This window comes from Gavialis gangeticus, unplaced genomic scaffold (assembly GCF_001723915.1).
Source record: "Gavialis gangeticus isolate Ggan-Ray unplaced genomic scaffold, GavGan_comp1, whole genome shotgun sequence".
Classification (NCBI taxonomy): Eukaryota; Metazoa; Chordata; order Crocodylia; family Gavialidae; genus Gavialis; species Gavialis gangeticus.
In genome coordinates this window covers 6,016,508-6,040,108 of record NW_017729004.1, presented here as the reverse complement: position 1 = coordinate 6,040,108, position 23,601 = coordinate 6,016,508, and the positions used below count along the sequence as shown (strand labels likewise).

At 45.8% G+C, this 23,601-nt stretch overlaps 1 protein-coding gene across 1 annotated transcript in view; it reads right to left on the bottom strand.

The window, feature by feature from the left end:
• The window catches only part of OBSCN (obscurin, cytoskeletal calmodulin and titin-interacting RhoGEF), a 287,786-nt gene that overhangs the window by 147,528 nt on the left and 116,657 nt on the right, over positions 1 to 23,601 (bottom strand). Inside the window, exons 24-34 of the mRNA XM_019507926.1 lie at positions 22,471 to 22,632; positions 20,587 to 20,691; positions 19,614 to 19,880; positions 19,003 to 19,272; positions 17,443 to 17,709; positions 15,043 to 15,309; positions 12,405 to 12,671; positions 10,495 to 10,764; positions 9,097 to 9,363; positions 7,687 to 7,953; positions 274 to 540 (exon numbers count right to left, since the gene is read on the bottom strand). Of these exons, the coding sequence (XP_019363471.1) occupies positions 274 to 540; positions 7,687 to 7,953; positions 9,097 to 9,363; positions 10,495 to 10,764; positions 12,405 to 12,671; positions 15,043 to 15,309; positions 17,443 to 17,709; positions 19,003 to 19,272; positions 19,614 to 19,880; positions 20,587 to 20,691; positions 22,471 to 22,632 (2,676 nt within the window). The remainder of the gene's footprint in view (positions 1 to 273; positions 541 to 7,686; positions 7,954 to 9,096; positions 9,364 to 10,494; positions 10,765 to 12,404; positions 12,672 to 15,042; positions 15,310 to 17,442; positions 17,710 to 19,002; positions 19,273 to 19,613; positions 19,881 to 20,586; positions 20,692 to 22,470; positions 22,633 to 23,601) is intronic.

The following is a 23,601-nucleotide window of genomic DNA, read 5'->3' as shown; positions in this document are numbered from 1 at the left end:
CACCAGGTTGGACGTGACGCCGTAGAAGGCGGCGCGCTCCAGCAGCTCGGCCAGCAGCACCGCGCCGCACGCCACACGCCGCCCCGCGAACGCCCCTGCTGTCGCCCGCGGCCCCCGCCGCCCCGCGGGGCCCAGCAGCGGCCGCCGTTCATCCTCCGTCTCCGCCATGGGTCGCGCTACTCAGCGCCCGCACAGCGGCTCAGCGCGCCGCTTCCGGCCACGCCCCCCACTCCCCCGGCCAAGAACTGGTTAAAACAAAAGCTTTGCCCCTACCACGGATTCGGACTTGAGCAGTCGTCTGCTGGTCTCCGGTATCGCAGGTGTACCTTCCCGCATCTTCAGACTTGGCATTGTGGATCACCAGCTCTGCCACCGAACCTTGTTGCTTCATCTCGTACTTGGCATTTGCCTGCAGGGCAGCTCCCGCCTTCTTCCACACCACCGGGGCGTTGGGTTCGGTGAGCTCGCAGCGCAGGGCCACGGTGCTCCCCTCTTCTGTTTCCGTGTTCTGCAGGTTTTGCTTAAAAAGGACGGGCAGGGCTAAAACACAAAACGAGAGGTGAGGCGTGTGGCATGCTGTGCACCCCTCCGCCACCATGCAACTATGCTGAGACACCGCCTTCCCCTGTCATTGCGAGTAAGAAAAGTGGCCGGTAGGTTTTACCCTACTGTTAGGGGAGTTTTGACTGGTTTCGGTGATGCACATACAAATTGCTTTCCCTTAAAGAAGAAATAGAGACGTCCCGCAGACACAGAATGGCACTTTGCATATTAATTCAATGTTTTGCTGCTACACATTCTAATAAAAAAAAACGCTGTTCAATTATAGATGTCTCAAGCACTGAATAAAAACGTATGGCCCGCTCTGTCAGTTTTGCCTACCAGTTATTTTCACCCGAGCAGTGGTCTTCTCTTCTCCAATGCTGCAGGCATAGGCTCCAGCATCTACAGATGTAGCACTGTGAATTTTTTTTCATAGATTTCATAGACATTTGGGCTGGAAGGGACCCTGGAGGATCATCGAGTCCAGCCCCGAATAACGAGCTCTGCTACAGTACCGTGCTGCTTTCATAGACTTTCATAGACATTAGGGACCTTGGAAGATCATCGAGTCCAGCCCCCGCCCAAAGGGCAGGAAGTCAGCTGGGGTCATCGGCTTTAACTCATACTTCTCACCGGCCTTTAGGACAACGTCCCCCTTGGTCCATGTCACCGGCGGGTCAGGCTGGCTAAGCCTGCAGGACGATCTGACCTGGCTACCTCCTGTAGTTTCCACATGCTGGAGCCCTTGACTGAAAAGAGCTGGCGATGCTAAAATGTAGACTTGCAGATCGTGAATGTTCGAGACAACAGGACCGCCCAGACATCATCTTTCCCATGTTAGCTTCACGCTGCATAAAACCTTTCAAGTCAGGTGTAGAGCCACAGGCTCAAAGGACGGGACGGCATGACTCAATCATCCAACTGGACTCTAATGAGCCGTCTCCTGCTTGGCACAGGTCAAAGTAAAAATAGACACCATCATTTTTGGGTTTTTTTAGAGCACCTTCAAAAATGATAATCATACAAGTGTCATTGAACTGCTTTGAATGTGTAAGTACAAGTTTTCTGTCTTAAAAGCTCTGAAAGCCATGCAAGTGGGCAGATTTACGGGGATGCCAGTTTTACTTTACTGCCCTGTTGAACGGCAGTAAAAGGGGCCGTAGAAAGTCTGCAATGTCATGCAGAGGCTGTTTAAGGGCCCCCATCATAGAAGTGGTCTCCTTCAACTCCCCTCCACGGCCCAGTTACAGGCGATAGCTGTATGCAGGTCTGTTCCACGCCACGATGCATTGGACCTATGGATCATGGGATGCATTTTGTACCATTTTTGTCACGGCAGTTAGTGGCCCTTTCTCTGGTAGTACATTTGGCAGATGTCTGTTTGCAGGGTGAGAATTTGGCTAACACATGTTCAGAGCTAAGTCATTGCCATGAGAAACGGAGGGGTTGGAGGATGATCCAAGACACAACAAGCAGGTGTGTTTGGTAATATCATTTATTAGACCAACTGTATTGCTGGAAGATGTTAGGCAAACTTTTGGACACCAAGTGCCCTTCCTCAGAGAGAAGGGGGGAGAGAGAAAAAAAGGAGAAGGATTTGGAGGTGAGTTGCTGCACACACGGAGAACATGAGGACAGGACAGACAACATGGTGCCATGACAAACAATAGCTGAAAGATGAGTTTCCCCTTGTAAAAAAGCCGGAAGGCATCTTTTCATCAGACACAAAGGGATAACGGCATAGCAAACCCTGCAATACACACAGCGAGAGGAGAAAGATGAACATGTAGGATGGAGACGCCTAGTGAGGATTCCTACCCAGTCACGATGAGAGACAGACTCGAGAGGGGTTGGCGGAGTAGACGTCCTCCAAAGACGGTGAGTGTTTTCTGTGGAAGAGGAGACAGGAGGTAACTTCTGGCACGGAGGGGAGGGAGGACTTCTTTCAGATCCCGAACAGCAAGAAATGTTGTCGCTTGTGGGTTTCTCCTTTCACCCAGGTGTTCACCGCTGTCTTCTAGGACGAGATTCGGAAAAAGCAGCCCATCGACTGGTGCATCTTGCTTGTGTCGCTTGGCTGAAGAACTACAGGTCCTTTCCCTTCTTCCCTTTCTACCTCTGCCTTTCATGGGGCCTTGCCACGCTCTACCGCTTCCTCTTTCTGTAGCCTCAGGAGGAAGGAAAAGAGCACCAGCATTTCTTATAAAGCGACTCCACATCACACCTCTTCTCTATCTCTTGATCCGCCATGGGCGGTCTGAATCCATTTGCAGAAATCAGTCCCTTCTCACACTCCCCCATCCACACCTTTTCCTTGACAGGAGAAATGCCAAGTCAATGGTGGCTGCCATAAAACAGCTTTTTTCCCTCTCTCACTGCAGGGAAGACCCAGTTCCTACTGACATCAGCACATGCCATTCAATTATCCTGAATTGGATCAGGTCCCATGCACTGCAGAAAGGCACAGCGAATGAACTCAGCAGGGGCAGCGACTGCTGCAAATCCCATCGTCCTGGCTTTTTTAAAAAGAAATCTTTCTTCCTTCTCGTGCCAGAACTTCTTTCTAAATCGTGCTTCCCGCACGTGTCTGACAGCCATGGGTGATCAGCGGGCACAGAGAGTCAGGCTATGATCAAAGGCACAAAAATGGGAAGGGAATATTTTTTTTAGCTTAGGGGAGAAAAAAAAAAAAAGCATGGCCACCCCATCTGTGCAACCTTGACCATGCACAAGTGCTTTACTTGTTGCAGTTTGTCACCTGTCTGCAGGTGGCCCGGCTGAGTTTGTAAGAACACTCCTTGCATTATCAGTGCGAAGGAGAGAATTAAAGTGTTTCTCTACAGCAAATTGTTATTTGGACCTTTCTGCGGTAGGTGCCCCAGCAACAGCCCAAACCACCGCTCCAAGCTTCCTTACCCTTGACAGTAATAACCGCACTACCTTTACAGCCTCGCACGTATATCTGCCACCGTCTTTCTCTTCTGCCTTCTGAATGACAAGCTTGGCTTCAAATCTGGCCCAGCTGATCTTAAACTTAGAGGAGTTCCTAAGGGTCTTTCCATTTTTGTACCATTTAACAGGGCTCTCCGATTTGGAGGTTTTGCATTGCAGAATTGCATCTTCTCCCTCCGTGACTTCCGTATCGGCAAGCTCCTTTGTGATGAGAATGGGCTGCTCTAAAATCATATAAAATTGGTCTGAGATTTTCCAGAGGGAAGGGGAGTGGTACATGTTTTATGCGGTATTCCCACCAAATACATGATTCAGTGTTCAGCAGTATTGGTGTCAGAAAGCAATAGTTTCAGGGGATGAGGCATAAAGCTTTCTAGAGGGACTGACTGCTGCAAGACAAGGCTCCGACAATGTTGGGTGCAATCTTGCAAAATCTAAAGCCCAGAAGAAGAATATGAACCAAGGAGAGGTCATTTCTGATATCGAGGGTTTAATATTAGCTAAGCAGACGCATGAACTTCACTAGACATGGAAATTTCCTGCAATTCCCTTCAATATGAACATTATATATTAGGAACCTTCTGGCTAAATCTTAAGCACCAGAGGAAAACCAATCCTGCCTGAAGACCCTTGCAATGCAAATTTATCCAAAGTCTATCACCTGTTGACTCTTAACTTTTTAGCCCCTTTACTAAAAACAGAGTGAAACAGGAATGGTTTTTTTTGCCAGCATGACATCAAAATTTGTGTCAGTATGTGGCAGCTAAAAGCTGATTTATTTTTATTTGCATTTTTTTTTGTTTCCTGAGAAACTGCAGCCATTTCCAAACAAATTTTACAAAACTGGACAAAGTTTTACCTTGTCAAAGTTTCATGTGATTCTGAAAAAAATCACGTGGGTTTAATATGATGCAGCATAAAGCCAGCTGAGTACGGATTTTTTTTTTAATTAGTCCAAGAGGTATATGCTCTGGATCCTGAATGCATGACATTTAGGCAACATGGTCCTTCTGACTCCTCTTTCCCATTTCTCAACACTAACTTCCATTCCTAAAGAACTTCCTTTCACTACAAACTCGGCAGATTAACATTTTTCTTCCTTACTTTAATTGCCCTGGAAAAACTGGCAGGACTAAATGGCTGAAAGCATCTATGCTACGGCCCTACACATAATAAAAGAGGAATAAAAAGTACTTATTTATTGCACCGAACTGGTTTCCTAAGTGACTGGTGCCATCATTCTGCAATCCCAGTTCATAGAAAATTGACTGGGTTTCCCAGGGACAGACTGCGTTCTGCAATTTCCTATTTAAGTTACACCAAATAAACTGAAAAAGAAAGTCTGCCCTGATCAGACAGACATAAGCATCTGTATCATGGATCCTAATGGGCAAGCCGCATTACCAGCCTTCTCCCTACATACCTAAACTAGCATCCGATTCTTCCTTCTGCTCCATTTATCTTCTACTGCATAATGTTTTGTGTGCTCTAATTACCTTTAACAACAAAATTGGCCGCTGTTTTCTTATCACCAGCTTCAAAGGTAATGACCCCTGAATCCTTCAGGGCCAGCTTTTTCAAGGTTAGCCAGTGATACCCACCAGGCTGAGACTGGATTGCATTTAGTTCATTACTATGGAGTGGGGTTTGCCCAAAAACCACTGCGCAGCGCTATTGTCTACAGGAGAGATTCTGCATTTGAACATGGCAGACTCTCCTTCTACCACACTGACATCTTCCAGGTCTTCTATTATTAGCACTTCCTGGCCTGCAAGGCACACAGAGATACATTGCTGGACTCCTTCATTTTCTAGGCACGTGCTCACATGCAGGCAAGAGGAATTTCCAGTGGTGTGGCCTCCAGCACGAACCCTTTTGCTGAGAAAGAAATCTCTCAGGAGAGCAGATGTAAATGCAAATCCACTGTCGCTGGCCAAAGAATATGTTACCTTGAAGACAACAAATATTACTGGACAACACGCACCGAAACAGGATCAAGACAAACTTAAGGAACTTACACACATACAACCGATTGGAAAAGACTACGGTACAATCTCCGGGTAAATGGTAACTCCGGCATTCATTTCCTCCTGCAAGAGAAGTTTACCAAAAGTAATAAAAGCAGAATTTGCGATATAGCGCTGGGGAAAAGATTAGGCTTTCCAGATGCCCACAAGATATCACCGAGTGGATGTTTCTACAGCCTCCATCTCTACCTCTCATGTTTTGCTAGACTGGCAGCAGTTGTCTTGTGTGGGATCACCGGTCAACTTGTAACTGCTCTGAAAGCACCCAAAGGACACACACTTGAATGAATGGGGATTTCATTTGGAGACTTCAGGAATAAAAGGACAGACAAGAAGTAGGCCTGGAAATTAGTAGAAGAGCAAAACACAAAAGTGATATCTAGAGGCTAAACTATTCCTCACCCTACTGCGTGTTACAAAATACATTCGGGAAACATTACTGAACTGAAAAAAAGAGAGAAAACACTACCATAGTTTTCATGAACTACACTCCTATGTTTTCAGACGCTTATTTGAGCAAAATAACCATGCATTTTCAAGTGCTAAAATCAAATATTTTCCAGGTCAGGAGAGTTGTCAGAAATCTTGCATGCTACAATAAGTAGCAGGCAATAAGCTGATGTCAGAAATCTTGCACGTTACAATAACTCCCGTATTGCCTCTTCTTTAAGACCCTGGACTCCCCATGCTCCAAGGCAATTTGTTGCTTCTGGGTAATTCCTGGATTACCCAACTGTACTGTTTATGTAGGCCAAACTGGGAAGTGGTGGGCAGCGCAGGAATGAAGATCTTGCCCCTGCACATGTACTATTCTTATGGGATATCTCCGTTCAACCTCACTTCTATTAAGTAAACCATTCCTCTCTTCTCTCCGCTGTCATCAGTTCCTTATTAAGGAGAGTTCCTCTGTCATGATGCCTCATTAGGGGCACGAGGAACTCTATGTACCATCAGTTTTCTCTCCTGCATTTTTACCTCTAACCCAGCTGTTTTGCCTTGGCCACCTCTCCCCTTGATGATGCCCTACCACAATCTCTCTGCATGCCGTGCCAAATGGGTACTGCCTAGATCTGGGGTCCCCAAGCTAGGACCAAAGGCTGTAAGTGGTCCACACAGCCATCTGATGCTGCTCGAGGCTGCAGAAAATGTGGTTTTCCACAGATACATGTTTCTTCTTCTTTTTATTTTCTTTTAATGAAATGCAACATTCAGAAATATATATGGTATATATCCACTGTGTATGAACTATGTACATGCCTGTCACAAACAGGAGATAATAAAGGGGAAAAGGGAAAAAAAAAAAAGGAGAAGGGAAGAGGGACAGAAGAAGAAAAAGAGAATTGGGAGAACTAATATTTTATTACCGAAATATTGTAAGAACTCCTCCCAAACTACACTAACCTTTGCAGAGCAGTTAAGTTGGCTTAGCCTGCCTTTCTCCATAGATCCCAGCTGTGCCATCTCATCATGGCACATTTAGACCCTGGGCGATATCCCACTCTTCCATTGTAGTAATATCACCCTACATCTCACTAATAAGTCTTTTCCTTCCTTTTTTGTGTCCTTGTGACAAGGTATTTAGCAAAATTTCCATCCTGGCCATGTGCCCCTGGGCCAAATGGGAGCAAGTAGCCATGACCTTGCACTCTCTGCCCAGTTAAGGCCGGGTGTGGGTGAGCTGGGCTGGGCTCTCCATGTGGGGGCTGCAATGCAATGGGCTAGCATAGGGGTGGAGCCATGAGCCAGTGCAAGGCCCCCAGCCTGGCCGGCCTCTCTCTCCACCCTGCCACTCCCAGCAGCTGAGCCAGGCACACACACATATACACACCCCAACCCCACAGCTCCCAAGTTCCTGCTACTCCAGGACCTTGGCTTAAAATTTTCTCCAACAGCTGGGACGCTTAGCCAGACTATAACATCTGGGACTGTCCCAGCCAATCCAGGACATATGGTCACTGTACCTATTTGGAGCCTCAACGAAAAGTCAGGCACCCAGAGCCAACTTGAAGCACCCAAAACCTCTGGTCATGTCAGAAAAGGCAGTCCTCTGGGCTGCAATCCAAGTGCGCCCATTTCAGTGACGAGTAAACTGAGCTCGGTGTTACACAGCTCCTGCATGTGATTGTTCGGCAGAGGCCTTGTCACAGGCTCCTGCCACACTTACCTCGCACGGCCAGCTTGGCTCTGGACTGGACGTCGCCGATGTCGCAGGTGTAGGCGTCGCTGTCGCTTTTCTCGAGGTTCTTCACGGTGAGCTGGAGGAGCTCCTCTTTCTGGCTGATCTCGTATTTTTTGCTGGCCTTGAGCTCTGCCGTCCCTTTTCTCCAGGTCACTATGGGGGCGGTTTTCTTCGTCTGGCACGTGAAAACAGCTACGCCTTTTTCTTCGGCTCGCAGGTCTGAAAGCTCCGCAACAAAAAAGTTGGGTTTATCTGGGGAGAATGACAAAACAATAGAAAAATTCAGCAGGACCTGAGGAAGCAGGAGGAAGCCCCGTCTTGAGGAAGGAGGGAAATCCTGGGATCTAGTCCCAGCTGAGGGACTATTCATGCATTTTTTGCATTGGATATGGTGTTCACAAACAATGAGGGAGAGTGCTTCAAAGCAGGCCATTTGATGAAAATAGTCAATATGAGCTGCGAGAAAAATCTGATGGATAGGATTAGTTATGGCAGGAAGCAGAGAAGATCTGGAGCATGAAAGGTTTGGGATCACACCCATGGTTTCTTGCTCTCAGGGCCCTCAGAAAGCAGGGCAAGGGGAATCACCCCCAAACTGCATGCACCGGAAACTGGCTCTGTAAAAATACAGGTCCTCTAGAAACCAGGGCTGACGGCACCTTTACAATCACCAAAGGGGCTGTTAATCGTCTAAAACTCACTGATGACTTGGCTGTAAGTTAGACCTACAATAGCAACTGTGTTTCCCAGGACATCCTGGGTAACTGCTACTACTAATGGCCCTTCCTTGTGAGGAAAGGTACATCCATGACCTCCTATTTTGTCCGCCACAGACCCTTTAGTTCAAGAGACATCCTTTATGAGATATCTGCCCACCACCCAACACAACAGGATCCAGCCAGGTTGGGGCTTTGGTGCTGTGGCAATATGAATATTGCATTATAACCATAAAAATAAAGGTGGACAAATGTATTTGTTTCACTCAAGGGACAGGGCCAATGCGATTAGGATTTTTTCCCTTTGATCGTATTGAGACAATTGATGCTAAGGAGATGCTCCACTCCTGATGTCCACAAGAGAGCCAGGGCACCCATGGGGATAGAGTTGAGCATTTCCAAATGTGTTGCAAGCACTGCCTGATCTTTGGAGCATGTGTGAATGCTTTTCATTTTTCCACTTTTGTGCTTCACTGGCTACATTTTTAGCATTTGTATTGTTCGGCAGTCATGCCACCTTCAAATGCAAACCCTTCTTTCTCAGAAATTACCATTCTAATGCAATGAAAGTTTTTTTTTTTAAATCATTACAAATTATAAAAAACAAAAAGCCATGTCTCAGAAAACCAAAGGAATGAAAAAGTCTTCAAAAACACTGACTTTTTGTGCTTCTACTGACCTTCCACCGTGAGCAGCGCTTTCGTTTTAGAGTCCTCCATCTCGCATGAGTACTCCCCCGCGTCCTTCATGGTGACATCGTGGATGATCAGTATGGACCGTGCCCCATCCTGATGCAGGTCATATTTCTGGCTTTTCCGGATAGCTTTGCCATCCTTGAACCACTTCATGTTTCCATTGGGTTTGGAAAATTCACAGCTCAGGCTGACATCTTGGCCCGTAGATGATTTCTTATCCTCCAGCTCCTTTAAAATCTCAGGTGTTTTTTCTGAGCGGGGGAAACAGTTATAGTTAAAAATCTGTGAATAGAATCATTTTAATTTCTTCGGGGGGGGGGTAGGGGGGGGAGGCTTCCAAAACCTCTAATATTCATGTCACCTAATTATAAATTTCATAGACATTCGGGCTGGAAGGGTCCTCGGAAGATCATTGAGTCCAGCCCCCTGCCCCAGGGACAGGAAGTCAGCTGGGTTCAAAGGATCCCAGCAAGATAAGTGTCCAAATTATTAATTAATAATAATCACTTAATATAATTACAATCACTTAATAGGTTGCAGATTTACTTTCAACTGCAAGGATCCGGGGGGTTAGCAAGCGTTCATGTTCAGTGGGCATTAACTACCTGTGAGCTAGTAGTAAACTGAAAATTAGGAGTTGTCACTAAAGAACGTATTAGGTGGCCACAGCTTTGCAGCCACGATTAATTCCAGATGCTGATATTCATAGGATCACAGACAATGAGGGTGTGAAGGGACCTCAGGAGGTCACATCTAGTTCAACCCCCTGCTCCAAGCACGACGAGCCCCAACTACATCATTCCAGCCAAGGCTTTGTCTACCTGGGTCTTAAAAACCTCCAAGGATGGAGAGTCCACAGCCCGATCCAATAGCCTGTCCCAGTGTTTTACTACCCTCCTAGTGAGAAAGTTTTTCCTAATATCCAACCTCAACTTCCCTTTCTGCAGCTTGAGCCCATTGCTCCTTGTCCTGCCACCTGCCCCCACTGAGGACAGTCCAGCTCCATCCTCTTTGCGGCCCCCCTGCAGGGAGGTGAAGGCTGCTAGTCAAGCCCCCTCTTCTGCAGGCTAAATAAGGTTGGTCCTTCAGCCTCTCCTTGTAAACAGCATTTGCACCTGTAATTATTTGTATTTATGAGTCCAGGCCCATAATGAACAGAGATGGGCTTACTTTAAGCGTGCTCTAGCAACTGTTTGTTGACCTTTGTAGATAAGTATAAACTGTTCAAATATTTCCTGTCCCTCCACCCCACCCGGCCTTTCTTCCTGTCAAAATGAAAGGGGCAGTGCAGTGAGATCAGGATCCTGTCCTAAAATTTTACTGAGGCACCTTATGCTAAAAAAAAAAAAAATCCAGTCCTAAAACCTCTCTGTACTCCTTACCTTTCACAATCAGCAAGGCCTTGGAGATTAAGGTACGAGCCGTGAAGACCACTTCTCCAGCATCAGCTGCAGCCACTTTTTTGATGTTGAGGTTGTATTTCCGACCCTTGCTAGGGGTCCTAAACCTTCCCCCACTTTCTACTTTAGTCCCATTCAATGTCCACTGGAATTCACCAACACTTTCATGGGACAAAATGCATTCAAAACTGCACTCCTCTCCTTCTAGGACTTCGGTGTTCTTCAGGCGTTTAGTGATACCGATATTCAGCTCTGAAAGACAAACCGGTGGTTGCTACAATGACTTAAGAGGAGGGAAAAATGGCATTGTCCATCACCGAGAGCCCTGACCTTACAGAAGGGCTTTTCAAATTGCTGTAAAGGGTTTTATTGCATGCTAGGTGGTCAGGCTTTTATGTTTGAGGATTGGGAGATTATATGAACCAGAAAAGCACTGAATTCTTCACTTGTCTAGTTGCCATTGCTAACAAGATACCCCTTATATGCCAAGTGTGGCACCTTCCTCCATGTAGCTGTGGAAAAAGGGACTTGGACTCTTGCATTACATCGAGCCTGCTCGTGCAGTGGAGTCGGCGCTGCCGGCGGCCGGAGAGGAAGACAGCTCTCAGTCAGGGGAAGCCTTCTGGCTAGTTAAAAGTTTCCTCTCATACTGACTCTGCAAATTGGGACTTTATGGGTTGCTTTCTACTTTGTGACTTGCGGTCCTCCCGTTTATGATGGAGATGGATTTAGATTCATCCTGTTAGGTTTAGCAACCTAAAAACCCCAGCAGCTCCTTCTTTCTAACAGCAGTTACAAGGGCCAAAGGCCAGAGTGCATGACTGCTTTTGGTTCCCCTGCTGGAGTCTAGGAGCCAGTTTCTATTGCTTCTGGCTGGTGCAGATGTAGACTTGGGTGCCTACGTGCAATTCAATCCCCCCCGCTTGAGCCCTTGAAGAACTACTAATACAGGATGTAGGCAGGCCCTCTTGCTCCTTGCTAGGTTTTGTGACCCAGTCTTAAGGGTCAGATGATGGCCTGTTGCAAAAGGAGATGTTTTAACAGCTTTCCAGGGACTTCAGCAGGGTAGAAAATAATCACACTTAGGTGCCTATGTCCACTGTGATGCCCCAGAAGTGTAGCAGAATCTGGCCCCACATGAAAAACTGAACCATGTGAAACTTCGTATTTTCTTCTTTAAATAACTCCCTATCCCTGACCTTTTACACGACAGATTTCATAGACGTTAGGACTAGAAGGGACCTCATGAGATCATCAGGTCCAGCCCCCGACCCAAAGGGCAGGAAGTCAGCTGGGGTCAGATCACCCCAGCAAGATCAGCATCCAGGCATTTCTTAAAGGTATCCAGAGTAGGTGCTCGCAACCTCTTAGTAACTTTTTTTAGTAAAAAAGTTATTTGTTATGTTCGCTTTGTATTTTTATTAAATACAGAGGGTTTGGAAGGACTTGATCCATAGCTGAGTCCACTTATGAGCTAACCTTTGCATTTGTATACATCAGTTTGCATCTCTGCTACATATGCATCCTCATAAACTAATGCCGAATACTTAAGGAAAGCCTTGCTTGATTTACACAATGTCAAGTGCATTTTATGGACACAATTAAGGTTCCTGATAAGTCCCTACACTGGCTACCTTTAAATTACCATGAGTTGCCAACAATTTCAGTACACGGCAAGCTTTCAGAGACCACAGTTTTGTCTTATACTTAGAATGCAGAATAAGTCTGTTCAGCTCTCACTATGCCATTTAGTAATGATTGATATATATTGATTTTATAATTGAGAACACTGAGCCGCACAAAAGATGACCTGTGACTCGAGGAATAATTGCATGCAACACCCAGCTGTTGTCCCACCTCAGAAGAACAACGCCGTCTTTGGTGACACCTACCCTGAACGCTGACTTTTGACTTGGCAACATCGGTACCAATATCGCACGTGTATATACCAGCATCGTCTTTGGTCACATCACGGATAAGAAGGCACAGGGTCTTCCCAGCTTGCATTGGCTCATACTTGTCACCACGGCTGATCTCCACATTGTCCTTCTTCCAGATAGGTTTGGCCTTTAGTTTGGAGACCTCGCATTCCAGTTTGAGTGCACCACACTCCTCAACAACAGCATCGTCCAAGGATTTCATGAAGATGGCCGGCTTCTCTGAGGGACGTTAAAGACAAATTCAGAGTGAGTACCCTTCCGTGGGGCTGCATAAAACAAAACCTCATCAACATTATCAAGAGGCAAAGGTTGAAATGTTTTGGACATGGGTTTGCAAAAGAAGGAGACTGCCTGTCTTTCAAGGATGTGGGAAAGGAATGAGGAGGATGAGGGAAAGACTGAGAAAGGATGCAGAAGAGTAGATGAAACCACTAATCCACTGGGCAACAAGATTCGCAGTGAACAGACAAATGTGGAGACGCCTGGTTTTAGCATCAACCCAAAAAATGAAGACATGTGAGGATGAACTTTCTGCAGGTTGCAGCTGTTGAAAGAGGGTTTGCTTGAGCCAACATCATGCTCACTGAAGCCAGGAGGATGCAAATATGCAGCCTAAGGCCCTCCCATACTTTGTCATGGGAATTTATTTCGGATGGAAAGAAACAAACACGTAATGGCTCCTTGGTGGAAAGACAGAGGAAGTGAGAGGGGCAGTTCTGCACCTTCATGAGTGGGGGTTACCTGCAGTGCATCTTAGCACCCTGTCTCATGCATGCAGCTTTGGGGCTACTCTGTCTCATTTGGTCTGTGCAGCTGTCTAGCACTAGGTCTTGAACTGCATGACGGCTTCCCAGTGCATCTGTTATGGCCCATGGCCCTTTGGAAGTGGGAGCTACTGTCACAGAGCAAATGACTCCAGCATCCTACTCAAGGCCAGATATAAGGCTGCTTGCCTCTCTGGCAGGGATAGCCAAGAGAAGAGGTCTTGGCTCGTCAAGAAGGCTAAAGCAGTTGAAAGGTGCATGCTCTCCTCCCAGCTGTCTGAAGTTAGAGAGGGTTCAGGTGATGCAGAGGGCTCAGGTATTGAGAATATAGCCCGCTTTGAAGAACAGCTGTGGACAGACTTGTGTCTGGGGTTTTATTTTACTTCCTCCACACGATGCATCTATACAACAGCCTATGCTGCCATTTTGTAAGGCAAGACAAGTGCAGCGGGTTAGCTGGATCCTGTACTTCCTTCCATGGTTATACTGGTATTACACTCCCACTCTTACCCTCAATGTCACTGTTTCCCTTCATCTGATTTTTGCAATCCTTTAGTTATTTGATATGTGTATGTTGGGAACAAGAACAATTTCTGACAGGCTCAGAGGGGAAAGAGGAATTCAAATCTTGGATTGGGAATAAATTCCTCTGAGCGTGAGCACATAATGCAGAGTAAAGTGACTTGGTCACAGAAGTGGAGCAGATGCACGATGCACAGTCTTATATCAGTGTCAGCTCCTCCACCCTGCAGTGTCAGCCAGTGGGGTGCAACTGTACTCCCACAGAAACATAGAAACGTAGGGCTGGAAGGGGTCTCCAGAGGTCATCAAGTCCCACTAGGCTTCCAGCCATTGCTTTTCACAGCCCAGACACTGCAACATCCAAGCTGTCCCTGAGCAGAGCTTATCCAACCTCTTCTTGAAAGCCTCCAACAGGAGAGTCCATGTTAAATTATACCATTGTATGGGTCACGCATCCGCTCTCCTACACAATTGCATCCCATCTGCTGAGTGCAAACGAGCTGCCCTATCACTTTGAGGCCAGGCACTGTAATTAAACCTACTGTGAGCAGCCAACTTGGGACAACTGCCCCTTTTTTAGAAATGTATTGCCTAGTAAAATCCAGTGCAAGTTGCTCCATAGTAACTGTGCTCCATGGGCTCATCCTCAGCCCTTAAGGGCAGGAGCCAAGACTATTTCGGAGAGATACCCAGAGTATTTCACAGAGATACAGGGTCGGACCTGATCATCTGTTTAGGTCCCTTCCAACCCTAAGTACTATGATACTATGATTTCTATTCCCAAAGTCCTTCAATTTTTCATTGTTTTTAAGGGACGTTGAAAAACAATGGCATAATATGCCCTAGGTATTGAATTAGTCCTGCTCCTGACCATATTTATAGCAAGTTAGTATAATGATTATTAGTAAAATAGATTTATTGTAGGATAGGAGCAGCTGCTGTTTTCTTTCAAGTACCCCGGAGTTCAGCTAACCAGAGTTTAATGATGAAGCTGCTATAATGATGGATACAATTCTGAAGTATGCTAAAATGGAGGGGAGGAAAGAATTTTTTTAAGTAGGCTACATAATAATAATGCGAAATATTAGGATGGCACCGAACAAGGGAAAAATCTGGCAGGATATCCAAACAAACAGACCAAATTTATGGAAGTGATAAAACCCTCCTTTCTGAATTATGCAGACTTTGAGTAGACAAGATTTATATGCTGCACTGGAAGGATGGGGGCAGGGAGAGGGAATAGCTCTTCTCTATCTCCTATATATGCTCCTAAATGATTTTGCAGGGTTGTGACCATGACGCACCTATCACCTTCAGCTGAGCGCTCTCCAAGATCTTCTCAGACTTGATGGTCACTGTTCCCGCGTCCTCTGGTTTCACCTGCTTCATCGTCAGCATGTGGCACCTTCCGATCTGCTTGATTTCATTGTAATTGTTGCTGTAGAGGAGGGTATCATTGAGGAACCATTCCACGTCCTCATCGTCATGAGACAGCTCGCAGGAGAAGATAACGCAGTCCTCCTCCTCCACCTCCACGTCCTGCAGGTGTTGAATTATTTCCACCATCCGAGCTGTAGGAAGCAAAAGGCATGTGCTCGTCGTCATCGCAAACCATTCACAGATTGCACAGAGATCAAGTTGTACATTAAACCTGATGTGTCAAACCTATAGCCGACCAGCTGGATCCACCCTCTGGCCTGCTGGGCTACTGGTAGGCCAGGGAATTTGTGCGTGTGGCTAGCGATGAACAAGACCTGCAGCACAATCTGTGGCCCCAGTAGCTATAGCATGAACAAGGGCTGTGCACCCCACCCCTGCTCACCCCATGGCTGCCCGACCCACTATCCCTCACCCCCCTTGATGCTGCTTGCTCCACTGCTGCTGTGGCGGCTGTGCTAGTCTCAACCACTGCTGCCTCTGTCACCACTACAGTCTGCAAAGAGCCAAGCTGACTGGATCTGTCCTGGGGCTCCAATTTAAGTTGATACCCCTGGTATCATTAGATAAAAGACAGAAATAGCCATAAGAGCAGGGCCCAAATTCCCCTCTGACCAGCTGAGCAGCACTGCAGCTGCATCAGAGAGTCAGGCTCCCTCTCACTTACTCTCCCCCAAGCCCCATGACTCTTCCATTACTTTTTGACCCAGCAGCCTGGCTTCAAGAGGAGCAGTCGGGTTATTCCCTAGCCTGATGGTGAGGGCACTCTCTCAGGAGGTGGGAGATGAGCATTTGAACCCCTCAGGCAGAAGGGGACCTAGGAGCCACGTCTCCCATTATGGGGGAAATGCTCTAACAGGGAGGCTGCAGCGGAAAAGGGAAGCAGCTCCATGCCACTTAGGTAGGTAGGTGCTCTGGACCCTAAATTAGCAATAGTGACCAGGACACACAATCTAATTCAGGGAATTAATCCCCATGGGAGGGCTGGGCTTTGTGCTTAGCATTTGCTAGTAGCTAGTTCTAGGCAGTTCCTCACCCCGTGCCAAGGTGCTCCGAATTACTCTTCAGAGCTGCCTATTCTCCCAATCGGCTGTATTGAGAGCTGAGGCTCCTTCTTTTTGGATTACCCTCCCCACCTCAGGCAAGGTGCCTGAGTTTTAAGCACCTATGAGGTCAATCTGAATCTGACCCAAAGTGCCTTGCACAAGGTCACGGAGGAAGTCTGTGGCATATAGATGGGAACTGAACCCCTTTGATTTGGAGTCACACACCAGTGGCATAACCATAAAACCATCTTCCTTGAAGCCAGAATAGTTCTGTGAAGTTGAGGGCATGGCACATTTTACTCTTAAATTGTCAGCATGAATCCAGTCCAAGGCAGCAACATCCCAGTGCTATAAAAGGCTGCTCAATGACGCATTTAAAATCAGCCCAGGGCCTATATTATTTGATCTGGCGACTAAGGGCCAGATTTGATAATGGACTTCATTTACAAAAAAGATTTGTTATAAAGAAGATGGCAATCAGGTGCCACAGAAGACAGGACAAGAAGTGATGGCTTTAAATAACGTCAAGGGAGGATTAGATTGGATATTAGAAAGAGCTTTTCAACTCTGAGGGTAGTTCAGCACCAGGAAAAATGACTTAGAGAGACTGGAAGCTCTGTCATTGAACATTTTTAAGCATGGGTTAGGCAAACACTTGTCTAGGATGAATTGGGCAGGGATGTTCCTGGATTGAGCTACAAACTAGAGGACAATGAAATACCTTACTCAGCATCCTCCAGATGGAGGAGGATGGTTGATACAGGATGGCAAAAGCACAAATAATGGACACATGGAAAATATAAACAGATGCTGCCATGTTTTACAGGGATCAAATCCAGCCAGCACCAAGAAGCAGAGCCTATAGTGCTTTAACTACATTAAAATATTGTTAGTTATGTGCACCTGACTGGTCTAGTTTTAAGGGGTGAGCCACTGAAAAGTGTCATGACACACTGCCGTAACCCAGGCTATCGTACAAGCACTGCACCTACATGTGATATATTTGTTGTATGGCCAAGAACAAGGTTTTGATTGCCTGGACTGCTAGTTCAGCTCCTACCACAAACATTATCTTCCACTTAAAAAATAGCACTTTGCCCAAATGATATTGAACTTGTTAAGGAAAACTGGTAGAAACTAAGGATGTCCTGCAAAGCCTAAGAGACATATCAAGCCACCAAAAAGAAAATACCCCACCTCCCACCCCGCTGTGAGTCATACCTTCCACGGTCAGCGTGGCTTCGGTCACTGCATTTCCAGGTCTGCACGTGTAGACGCCGGCATCTTCAGGCCTCACCTTGACAATTTTGAGTTCTGCCGAGTGCTTTTCCCGGGTCATCTTGTGCTTGTCAGAGGGTTCAATGGGGATGTAATCCTTGAACCACTCTACTACCTTTGGAGATGGCTTGAAGTCACAGGACAGGATGACAGAACGGCGCTCCAGGACAGTCTTGTCTTCCAGCTTCCGGGTGATCTGCACGTTGAGTTCTGCAAAAGAGGGTTGCGAAAGCGGAACGGGTAAGTGAAGCCTGAAGAAGAGACATGTTTCCATCTGGTAATATAAACGAGACCTCATTGCAGTTCCTAGATTTTGGATGAACTCTTTGGACTTTAACAAGGAGAAATGGGCACAAGCTGTTGGAGAGGAGGTATAGATTGAACATCCGCAAAAACTACTTCACCGTTAGGGCGGCTAGGAGCTGGAACCAACTTCCAAGGGAAGTGGTGCTGGCCCCTACCCTGGGGGTCTTTAAGAAGAGGCTGGATGCCCACCTAGCTGGACTCGTTTGAGTCCCATTTCTCTTTTTGGGGTTTTTGTTGTTCTCCCGCCCTGGCGGGGGGTCGGGCTAGAAGATCTACTAGGTCCCTTCCGACCCTTAATCTATGAATCTATGAATCTATGACTTCAAGACTTCCTACTGAAACCTTTCGATTCAAGAGATGGGACTGGGAACCTACAAGAACAAGCACTCCTGGGACATTTCAGCTGTTTTCTGTGTCCTATAATGACTAAAATAAGTAATCTGGAGCAGCCTCCCCTTTAGTGCCTCTGTATTTCTGACCCAGAATAAAAGCAGGAAGTGGAGATGTGCACAAAAAGTGTGACAGCTGACCCTGAGTTACAATGACAGGGAACACTGCACATCATTGACCTCCCTTCTTTTACTTCTTCGTGCATTTAAATTGGGGATTATTTCTTAACTTCATATATGAATATTTTTTTTTAAAGTTCAAACTCAGGGATGATCTCAGTTTCCCATTATCTGAATCACATTATATACTGCAAATATATGGTATCTAACTGTGATTGTACTAGTTTTAGAGTCATGGATTTTTAAAGCCAGAAACAATGATGTAATCATTTAATCTGACCTCCTGCTGAGCACAAGCCACATATCTCTGCTCTGTCATTCCTGTATTCAGTCCAGTAATTGTGGCTGAACTAACACACCACTTTGAGACTTGCTGGAGTGTTGTAGCTGTGATGGCCAAGGATATGTCAAGAGGCAAGGGGTTTTATTTTATATCTTTTATTGAGGACAAGCTGCTGGACAAGCTTTTGGGCACCTGGTCAAGTGACTTGGTCAGTAAAAGATATCACAGAAAGGCCTTGCCTGTTTTAAATGGGTAGTTAAAATGGCAGGTTAAGGGGTCCAACGGATGGAAACCATGCATATGCACAACTGCAAGCTAAGCTGAACATTTATTTTTCAATAGAACGAGAAAAGGTTGCAAATGCATCTATGGCGTGATTCAAATCATTCTTGATCACAAGCCCACCTCTTACAAGCAGGTTAGCCGCAGATTTTGATTTGCCGACTGCAAACTGAACGGTGCCTGTCATGTTGGCATTGGTCTTCCATAGAATCAGCCGATGGACAGTGCCTTCTTGCTCAATGGTGATGTCTCTGCCAGCCTGCAAGACTTGCTTATCCAGCAACCATTTGGCAGATTTCACAGACGGGATGGAGATCTCACACTCAAACCTGGCTTCCCAAGGCTCTGTCACATCCACATCAGTCAGCTCCCTTACAATATTGATGGATTGCTCTGGTGTGAGGGATGAAAAGCAAGAAAAGGAACATATTAGAGCATGGATTTAGGAAATGACTGTTTTGTGCTCATCATTCTCATTAGTGTCTACTGCCCTGAGATATCCATACACGTAAGCCTATTAGTGCCGTAAGCTTTAAACCATCCTATGGAGAGATGTAAACATCATTCTTTTTTTGTGTATAGGAAACCACGTTACTAGGAATGATCAAACTGGGAATCTATGACAAAGCCCAGAAATGAAAGCCAGGTTGCAGTCCTATTCCCTTCATGGCATATTCAGACGTCAAGAACTATCTACATGCCTTCAATAAGCACTTGAAAAAATGGCCAGGTACCTTCCACATAAAAATAAGCGCTGCTTTTGTCATCGATGGCATCGCACGTGTAAACATCCTCATCTTCAAAAGTCGCATCGTTTATGATGAGTGTCCTGTACACGCCGTCACTCACAAACTCGAATTTACGGCCAGGGCAGATCTCGATGTCATTTTTATACCACCTAACATGGGCAGTGGGGCTAGACACTTGGCACTCCAGGTAACCCCGGTGTTTCTCCAAAGCAATCTTATTTCGCAACGGCTTCAGGATTTTTATAGGCAGTGCTAAGGAAAAGGAACAGAAAACAGTTGGTGGGATTGCAACTGGATGGTGCTGGATACAAATCACTAGTGACATGTTCTTTATCATTACTGATTAACTGGATTGTGATTGGGACTCTTTTGAGCTATACGGTACAATAACACACAATGAGAAAAAGGATGGGGAGAGTATTATTATCCCCATTTTACAAAGAGATTAAAGTACGATAACATGGGGATTTTGAACTGAGCCCAAATGGCCTGGGTCCTAGGTTCATGTACTAACTGTCTGACCACCCTTTCTTTTCCTTTGTAACTTGCTATTTAAATTAGACACAAAATTATGCTCAAATGCATGGCAGTGAGAGACAGTGCTAACCAGGCAGATGTGAAACTAGCATGGAAATGCCTTCTCAAAAGAAAAGATTTGTCTTTTCAAAATGTAAAGTTAGTTCTTTTGCCAAAAAAAGAAAAGAAAAGGAAAGACAGAAATGTCCACGCCGCAAAGAACTTGTACATTATTTAGTAAAGGAGACTACCTAGCAAAAAGCTTGATATTTTGTAGGAGGAAATGCAGACAAGGGGTTACATTTTTTTCCCGTTCTCTTTTTAATGGAGCCAGGCTAGGATTTTGGAAGGCATTCACTCTTGTCCTACTGACATCAACGGGAGTTAGTTAGTTCACAACGAACAGCTGTTTAAGCCATGCTCTCATTTCTGGTGTAATTACCGTTAACTCTAAGGTGTGCTCGAGATTCTGCGTTTTCTGCTACAAATTTGATCAATCCAGCATCTTCCATATGGCAAAGCGAGTAAATCAATGAATGGGTCCTTCCTGTGAATAAATGCACAACCATACATAACCCACAATGAGAAGACAGGTTTCTTTTGACACTGAAAGTTGCTGGTTTAATTTTAGCTACAATGAAGTGGTGCCCATTTCTGACAACGGAGAACCTGATCCCGCCTCATAATAAGCACACTTTTATCTACTAAATAGGAAAGTAAACTTGACTCCCGCCAGAACAAGTGGCTCCCCAGTTCTAATTAACCATCTGGAAAATAGTTGAGTTAGAAAGCAATGTACATACAGGGCACATCTATACATATGCTTTACTGCCCAGTAGACTAAATTGCTGCATATTAAAGCATCACTGTCTAAACGTGTGTGGCAATTAGGTTAGTATGGACTAATTTACTACACTGTTGGATAGTCCTATCAGACACAAGTACTATTTGACAGGAAAGTAAATTACTGCACTTAAAGGCATGTGTAGACAATGACATCTGGATTAGTTTACTCTGGCTCAAATTGCACTGGAGTTTATTCAGTAGGGCTGTGCCAAGCTTCAGTCCCTGATTCGATTTGGTGGAGATTTGGCCCTATTCAGTGGCCGAATCTGAATCAAATCAGGAGAGATTCAGAAAGATTCATTGATTCGGATATAGACACAGCTTTAAATGTTTTTTCTACATACCTCTAGGAGTGCGAGGGGTTTCCTAGCGCACTCCGCAGCAGACCCAGAAGTGGACCAGAAGCACTCCCAGTCCACTTCCAGGTCCACTGGGGAGTATGTGAGGGCAGCCTCCTGGCTTGGTGACTGGTGCTTCCTGGATCTAGGAGGACATCTGGGGTACCCCTGTGGCCAATCGCCAAGCCAGGGGCTGCATAGGGCCCGCCCCCCCATGTGTTTGGTGGCAGACCTGGAAGTGGACCAGAAGTACATCCAGTCCACTTCTGGGAAGCCCTGCCACACTCCTGTGGGATGCTCCATCCGTGCCAGCATTGCAGTGTTCACAAGCTGTGCCTGGTACCTTGAGGTAAGTAGAAGAAACATTTAAAGCGGTGCATATGGCCGAATCGCTGATTCTCCAAATCAGCATCGAATCTTCAGATTCGGATTTAGCCGAATCGAATTGGGGACAGTGATCCAAATCAACTAATCAAATCACCATCCCCGATTCAGGCCGAATCCAAAACTGAGTCGAATACGGCCCGTTTCATACACCTCAATTATTCAGTCACTTTAATTGCACATGCAGACCTGCTCACATGTATTTAAATATCCATCCAATTCCTTGCGTCTTAGATAAAATGCACCACATTCATCTTGCTTAAAACTGGTGGTTACTGAACTCGCATCAATGTTCTCCCATCCCTCTCATTTGCATACACACACATTTTCATCCTGAGTCACTCGAGAAGCTAGGAGCCCCTTTTGCATGATGACCGGAGAAGAATGGAGATGGCTGTTTCCAGAGTCCAGTGCAGGTAAGTGTTTGCTTCCCCTCCCTAAGACCCGAGTGTGTTCTCTGATTAGGAATGAGTGAACTGTTTTGACACCCTCCATCGTGGAAGTTGACCATGCAGCCAATACACTACAGTCCTGGTCCCACTTGGCTGATACTCATTTGAGAACCATAAAACGTTTGTCACAAGCAGAAACTCCTTGACCAAAGAGTAGGACTCAGTTCTTTGTTCTCAAAGCCTATTGCCATCTGTCCTTTCCCTTTTCTCTGCCATATATCCCACAAGCATATACCCACATGTCCTATGTCGACCCATGTCCTGTATGTGAACCACAAACCATGATACCACTTGTTTACACCTTACCGTCTTGACGCATCTTGATGTAGTCACTGGCCTTCTGTTTGACATCATTATTGTACCACTGGATTTGAACCTCATCATGCGAGATCTCACAGACAAAAGTTGCACTTTCCTTTTCACTCACTTCCACGTCTTCCAGTGGTTTCATGATCTTGATATCTCGGGCTACAAAATAATAAATGCAAGTTAATATTTGGCTCCTTCTTAACTTTGCAGAACTCAATTATCTTTTTACACAGCAGCTTTGAAAACAATGCGATTAGATCTTACATTTTAATCTAAAGCTGCTCCCTTGCTACTTTGCATCTCCTTCTAGGGCGTGATAAATTTCACAGCTACTATTGATACATTATCACCTATACACGTATTTCACAGGGCATGATAGACATATTTAACAGATACTATTGATACATGGATTTATCCATGGATCCATGTCAATATACCTGGTGGAGCGAAGTGGGTCATAAATCAGGGTACAATTTGGTGCTAAATGGACATTTGGGCCCCTTAGCACAATTCCTTGTAGGACATTTTCCAGGCTTCAGAGAATACAAACACATTGTAGCACAAGAGCAGGCAATTATTTCGGGTGAAGGGACGCTTACTGAGTTTTGGCAAGCCATCGAGGGCCACGTGACAGGTAGCCAAGGGCAGCTAAATATTAATTTTCTAAATTTTTTAGGGGCCCCACAGGCCAGATACAATAACCTGGAGGGCCACATCTGGCCTGCAGGCCGCATTTTGCCCACCCCTGTTCTAGCAGACAGATGTTGGTCAGTCATCATAACCTCTCTCCCCGTCAGAAACAAACTGAAATAAAAGAATGCTATCTACCGTAATGTGAACTTGTCGTGATTAGGGTTGGCATGAAGAAGCCTAGGAGTCGTCTGCCAGAGAAACTTAATCACCTGATCATGAGCCTTAAGATGGTTTCCATTGCAGGTCAGGGTGAAGTTGAGCATTAGCTGAGCAAGGTGAAGGAACTTGTACAATGCCAATGTGTATCTTAACCAGTAACTCGCTAAAGGCACAGGCCCAATTCCTACTCCTAGGCTGTATTGTGGCTGCTTTGCACAATTAGTGGAGGTCAAGTTAATGGATGAGAGGGACTTGGGGGTCAGGATTGACCACAAG